A 6,186-nucleotide genomic window follows, 5' to 3' on the forward strand; every position below is an offset into this window, starting at 1 on the left:
CATCGCCCCCCGCGTCACACGGCCCCGCCCGGCAACCGGACCCGTCGCCATAGTGACGAGAAGCGAACCGGAGGGGCCGGGCCCGGCACCGCGCTCCGCCCGCCCAGGGCCCGGGGCACCGCGGGAGGAGCCGGCCCGGCGGAGCCGCGTCTCTGCGCTGAGGGTGTTCCACGGAGATCCCCGTGTCCGGCTGCAGGAGGCTGCGGAACGCTTTTCCTCCATCCAGGACTGACTGAGATGGGTGTTTTAAGTGCTCGTCAAGGCTTTTTTCAAGCTCCTGTCTAAGCATGTTCGATATAATTTTATAAAACGTCATTATCTGCTTCAGCTTTGGTCCTTTGACACCGCAGAACACAAATTTCAGTACAAAACAGCAAGTCACAGACCAGCAACCCAGCTGTTTTTACCATAAACATCTCTTTTCTCTCCTGTCATAACTGAATTTGTAACTGTTCTTACTTTCAGAAAATAAAACCAAACCCGGCTATCACAGCCTCTGTTGTCACTCCCACTAAAGGTGCCCCCAGCAGAACCCCCAGCTGCACCTGAAATACCTCAACAAACCAGCCTCCCTGACACCTGCTCTTTCTTCTCAGGAAAGAGAACATGATCCAGGTGACAATTAAGGACATTTAAGCCTTGGGCTGCACCAGATCACTCCCATTCAAACCTGCACTGTCTCTCACTACAACAAACATCAGGCATTTCTACCTAGCACAGCTCAGCAGACTTCTATTGCACAAGGCTCCTAATCTGATTGCCACAACAGCAAATCCTTTTGTTATTCTTGCACAGCAAAAACATCTAGTGATCCCCCAGCCATGCAGATTCCTCTTAATCCTTCTTTTTCCAAAACAAAACCAAACAGGATTTTCACGGGTATTCCAGAAAGATTTCATGCAAGATAAATCTTTCAAATAACTGCTGGGCATTAGTGATTTCTGTGTGGGGTGTGCTCTGTGGGTGCAACAGGCAGGGTAAGAACTCACAGATCTCGCAAAGGGAACAGAAAGCAGCAAGCCTTTATCCTTGCAGGCAGTACAGAATCAAGTACTGAAAGAACCGTTTACATGGAAGAGTAAAAGCATACAATCTGCTGACTGCAGCATTGTTTCTGTCAGAGGAAGGATGCCTTTCCCAGTACCGTGGATTCTTCCCAGTTCCCTCAGCACTGGGCTTACAGGGATTCTATTGCAGGAAAAAATGTCATTTAAAAACTAGTATCCAGTGTCTCAGTCAGGAAAACATTTCAGATGACATGGATGAGTAGCGGAAGACAACCTGAAGCAAAAGCTGCTCAGAGGGTCCATACCTGATATGGCTGTAACACTTACTAGCCGAGCGGCTTGCTTCTACAGTAACCTGCTCTGAGAATGGCTCTCGCCTAAAAGAAGCCTATTTACTGCATTCTTCAGTTCAGAGCTTCTCCTCTCCAGCAGCACCCAAGATCCCTTCCTCTTACCTGTCCTCATCCTTCTAAATACCGTGTTCAAACATATGCTCAGCTGGATCCCTTCTGCTCGCTGTGACTTGGTATTCTGAATGGGACAGGCTCTGTGCCTGCATGTCAGTCCATAAGGTGTGACCAGTCCATTCAACTCTTCACAAACAAATGCCATTCCTTCTGAAGCTTTTTACCATGCAAATACTTCAGGAAGGTGGCTGCAGCTGGCATCAGACTGCAACTTCAGCTTTTTGAATGACTTCTTCCATGCGCTGGTACCAAGGCTGAATCTTGGTGTGAACCATCATATCGTCAAAGGCTTCCAGCCCTTCCATGACTCGGAGGACCCCGTACACTGCCTGTGCCAGAGGATAAAGATTAGAACATTAAAAGAGTCCATAGCCAGTAAGGCTCTTTCCCTGTCCTGTCATCTACTCCACCACTCTGATTAGCAAGGAAGACTGAACGGCACAAAGGCAGTTAAGAAACATGTTTTTCTATGACAAAACAGCAAGAAAAGATCAGGATCTACGTGCAGTTATGGGCCAAAAGTTAAACCCATCTCTGCATCAAGCCCTGATGTGAAATGCTTCACTTGCATTCCAAGGAGAACTGCTGGCGCAGGGGATGAATCCTGCAAAGGAAACCCCAGCAGCACCGAATGTAATAAAATCCATGCTAGTGAGGCTTTATTCACCAGTATTCACGAGCCAGAGCTGTGTCCTGGCTTGTAACCTGCTTTTATCATCCTTCCACATGATCAGCAACACCCACCTGCAGATGGGAACTGCAGCTTCCACCTTAGGAAACATTTCTCTGGAGGAAAACAACAAATACCATCCTACATAACACAAATATTTCCAAGTCTTCTTCATGTGGGAATTGTATTATTGCACAAAGGACATTGACAACATGTCTCATGTAACTCACCTTCTCTGCCTGTATCTGTATTAACCATTTCACACAGATAAGCAACTGGATGATTTGTATTACACCCAACAATAAATGCAGGAAGTAACTCCTTACCAAGTCAGCAAGGTTCGGCTGGTTTCCACCCATGAAAAGTCGATGTTTGCCAACAGCTTTGACCCACTCGTTAACTGCTTCATACAGGTCTTCTCGGACATTATCTTGAAGGTGGTGTCTGGATAAAGAGAAAAACTAGTTTGAAGGTACTAGTTTGTTTCTTTCTTTAACCTTTTATCATCTCTGATCTTACGGGCAGGTCTTTGCCTGGGAATTGTGAAGGTATTCGAGAGTGAAGGAGGCAGTTAGTGACTAAACATTAGATGAGCAGAGGTGTTCGGTGCCTCCAGTTAAAGAAGGAACAGCTGTTACTCACATTAGATTCAATTGTTTGGTTTAAAACACAGAGGTTCTGCCCTTTGCCATCTGGGGTTCACAGCTAAGGAGGTTAAGGAGCTATTCCTTTGTGTGCTTGGTGCTCACAGGTACCAACCTTTTCTTCAGCCTCTTGCTAATGAAGAACATGGCAACAGCCCCCAGATACTTGGCAAAGAAACCTTCCACAGTGCCAAACTTTCCCTCGCGGACAATGTAATCAAAAGACGCCAAGGCTTCTCTGGGAGTACGGTAAACGTTGGGGGAGATGAGGTGAACAAGCCAATCGTCTGCCCACTTTCTCCACTTCATTTCTTCCCTGCAAGCATTCAAAAAGAGACTTTTCAGTGAATGAGGTACAGATTGCAGGGCTACAGGAGGTAGACAGAATCACAGTGGCATTAGCCAGAGGTTCCACCAAGGACGAATGTGTCAAAAACTCCTGCCCAGCCTCATGCTCTGGTGACCTCTCTGAAATGCACTCAGGATCATTATCTTTGGCAAGGCTCCTCCAATCTCAGACTAAAATTAAGACTAAGATAGAGCACGAGCTTCTCCTCCCAATGTAAGAGCTAAAGCAGAAAGGGAAACTAGCGCTCCGTAGTGTTCCTCCGTGACATAAAGGGATGGCCAAGAAGGAAACTGGAGACAACTGAAGGCTAGCACGACCACGGCAGGAACCAGACTGTCTAACAGCACTGTTTCAAATTACATAAGAAACACAACAAATCCACTCCAACTACTGAGGTTTCAAACACCAAGGGAGATGCGACAGGATTTGTCCACACCAGCGGGATTTTATATGTGCACCATCCGCAAGTACATCTGGAGAATGTACTTGGGATGTACATTCTCCAGACTGGGAAAGAATGGAGACTGGGAAAGAACTGAGACTAGGAAAGCCCAGAAACTTAAGAGCACTTACACTCTCACTTCTTTGACAGGATAGACTCGTTTTGTCTCCTTCTCATCCAGCATGAGCCAGTATTTATTCCCATACTCAAATACCTCCTTGCCTTGCTCAGTTACAGTTTTCATAGGAGGATAAAATGACACAATCTCTTCTAAGCTATTCCTCCTGTGGACAGAAACACAGTTAGCACTGATCTGGCTGCTACAAAAATGAGCAGATCAAAGGACAGAACAAAAGATACAGGTTTTAAAATGTATTATCCTGAAAATAAGTGTACGAGGCTCCAAATTCTATTTGAAATAAGTTTTGAAAAGACTCTTCAACAGCTACTTGCAAATAACTACTATCAATGTACATATCTTTGTCTGTGTCAGAACAGAATTTTTCACAGGCATAAAATTCACAGGCACTACCATTCTCCAGTGCTCTGTAGCACAGATCTAAAGAACAGGCCCCAGACACAGTGATTTCATTTCATTCTAGATGTTATAACTGGCTAAACGTAAGCTTAGTTCCAGGACTAACACTAGTCCGTGTTTAGGCAGGTTTTGTGCAAAGAGAATCTCACAGGTGAAAAAAAAACAGTAGTTCTGAAAGGCAAAAGCTTTTGCTTCGCTGCACACAGATCACAACATATATAGACACCATCCAAACCATCACAGCCAGGGTCAGGTCTGCTGGGCCAAGCACCCAGAGCTTCAGAGACCAAGGTCAGCAAGATACTTATGACTGACTCCAAGAGTCTTTTCAATCTCTAGTTCGCTAGTGCCATTCACATTCAACTCTTCTCCCAACACCCCATTTTCTTACTTAGAAATGAGATAGGTCTTTATTGCACTGATGATCACCGAAGAGTCATTCAATTGCTGAAAAACAGAATTAAAACAAAACTTTTAAAAGAGGTTGGTGAAACTGAAAAGGAACTTCTTCAAAACCTTTTCCCCTGCCTGCTGAGGCTCCAAGTTAGTGCTGCAGTCCCTTTCCCCCCCTGCATTTCCACAAGTCCCTGCACATCTAAATACAGCCCTACATTCAGATCTCTTCTGTGATTTTTTTTCAGAGTACCACTTCAAATGTCTTTCATTCTGAGAACAGAGGACCTGAGGGTCAGGTACACATGCAGGACTAGTGGGTTTTAGATTTAGACTCTGGCAGCAGAGGAGGAAAAGTAACACTAACATCAAAAGTGCCAAGCTGAATCTTCAGTATTCTTGAGACTGCATCCTTTTCCCACCAGATATAAGCAGTTCCTGTTACTGCTGGTACAAATATGTCCTGCATAAGGGCTGATAGAAGCCAGAAAATCACTGGATTACAGTCACTACACAAACAACATGCCTTGTGAGAAAGGTCAACAAAAAACTCTAATAAGGCCAAGGCATAGGAAACCATGAAGCAAGAAACAAATCTTAGGCTCTTGAGAGAGTAAAAGATGATCTAAAGATTACATTGCATGTGATAAACCACAGAGATGTGGCAAAGACAAAGCCTCCAAACCACTGCTTGAGGGGAAATCAAGCTTTTCAGTACAGTAAAACTTACCAGAGGGCTTCCAGCATTGGCTAGCAGGATGGGCACCTTTCTGTAGGAAGAGAATTTGATCTCTTTTCTCATTATTGGGTTCACTTCCACAATTTCATAGGGCAGTCCATGATAATCAAGAAAAGCTCGGACTTTGCTGCAGAAAGGACACGTCTTGTACTGGTAGAGAGTGAGCTGCAGGCTCCCTGCAGGCAGCTGGGGAAGGAAGAGACCAGAAGCTTCCATTTTCTACTAAAAATATAAATATTACCTTCCTTCCACCCTTATTTTTGTCATGAAGTCATAGTCATTGACATTCAGTTTCAGCAATTGATCATCAAAATATCTTAGCTAGCAGATGCTTTCTTCAAATAGCATCTCAAATATACACTTTCCATTGGGACCAAATACCAGTCCTTCTAAACATCTATTTAATCTGTTGGCAACTCCTACTCACAACCAGAAAATAAGAAGTTAAATCCAGACAATTTATCCCTCTACACACAATACTGAAACTAAAGAAAAACCCAACCATATTTTAATCACCTTTAAATCAAAACAGCTTTTTAAATACATTTCCCCCTCCACTCCAGTAACCTCTGTTGAGGCCACAGGGTGAGGAGAGCAGAAAGAGGGTTTGTTGTTGATTTTAGGCATGTGTCTGCTCAAATTCGGGGTCCTGGGATTAACCAACCTGGGCACAAGGGAGACAAGGCAGGGAGAGGGATGTACTACCCCACCAAGAGAGGGATGTACTACTACACCTCAGCCAGCTGACAGGCCATGCCAATCATTAGTCATATATTATAAAACAAATGCGGTCACCTCACTTTGCTCCCCATTCGCGATTTATCGGGTCGCACAACCCCCCGCGGGTGCTGGGAAAAAGCACCCGCTCTAACGGAGAGCCCCAGGCGAGCTCTCCCGCTCCGACAGCCCATCCTGACAGCTCCTCAAGGGCAGCGCT

The 6,186-nt window shown here is 45.1% G+C and overlaps 1 protein-coding gene across 1 annotated transcript; it reads right to left on the reverse strand.

The window, feature by feature from the left end:
• Positions 1 to 1,583: 1,583 nt before the first annotated feature.
• Positions 1,584 to 5,465, reverse strand: PTGES2 (prostaglandin E synthase 2). The gene is made up of 6 exons (XM_010175631.1): positions 5,241 to 5,465; positions 4,509 to 4,564; positions 3,711 to 3,863; positions 2,904 to 3,104; positions 2,471 to 2,588; positions 1,584 to 1,803 (listed from the first exon to the last, which is right to left on the reverse strand). Exons 1-6 carry the CDS (start codon positions 5,463 to 5,465, stop codon positions 1,675 to 1,677), a joined length of 882 nt encoding a protein of 293 aa, XP_010173933.1. The 3' UTR covers positions 1,584 to 1,674.
• Positions 5,466 to 6,186: the final 721 nt, after the last annotated feature.

The sequence above is a fragment of the Antrostomus carolinensis genome, unplaced genomic scaffold, assembly GCF_000700745.2.
Source record: "Antrostomus carolinensis isolate BGI_N321 unplaced genomic scaffold, ASM70074v2 scaffold49409, whole genome shotgun sequence".
NCBI classification, from domain to species: Eukaryota; Metazoa; Chordata; class Aves; order Caprimulgiformes; family Caprimulgidae; genus Antrostomus; species Antrostomus carolinensis.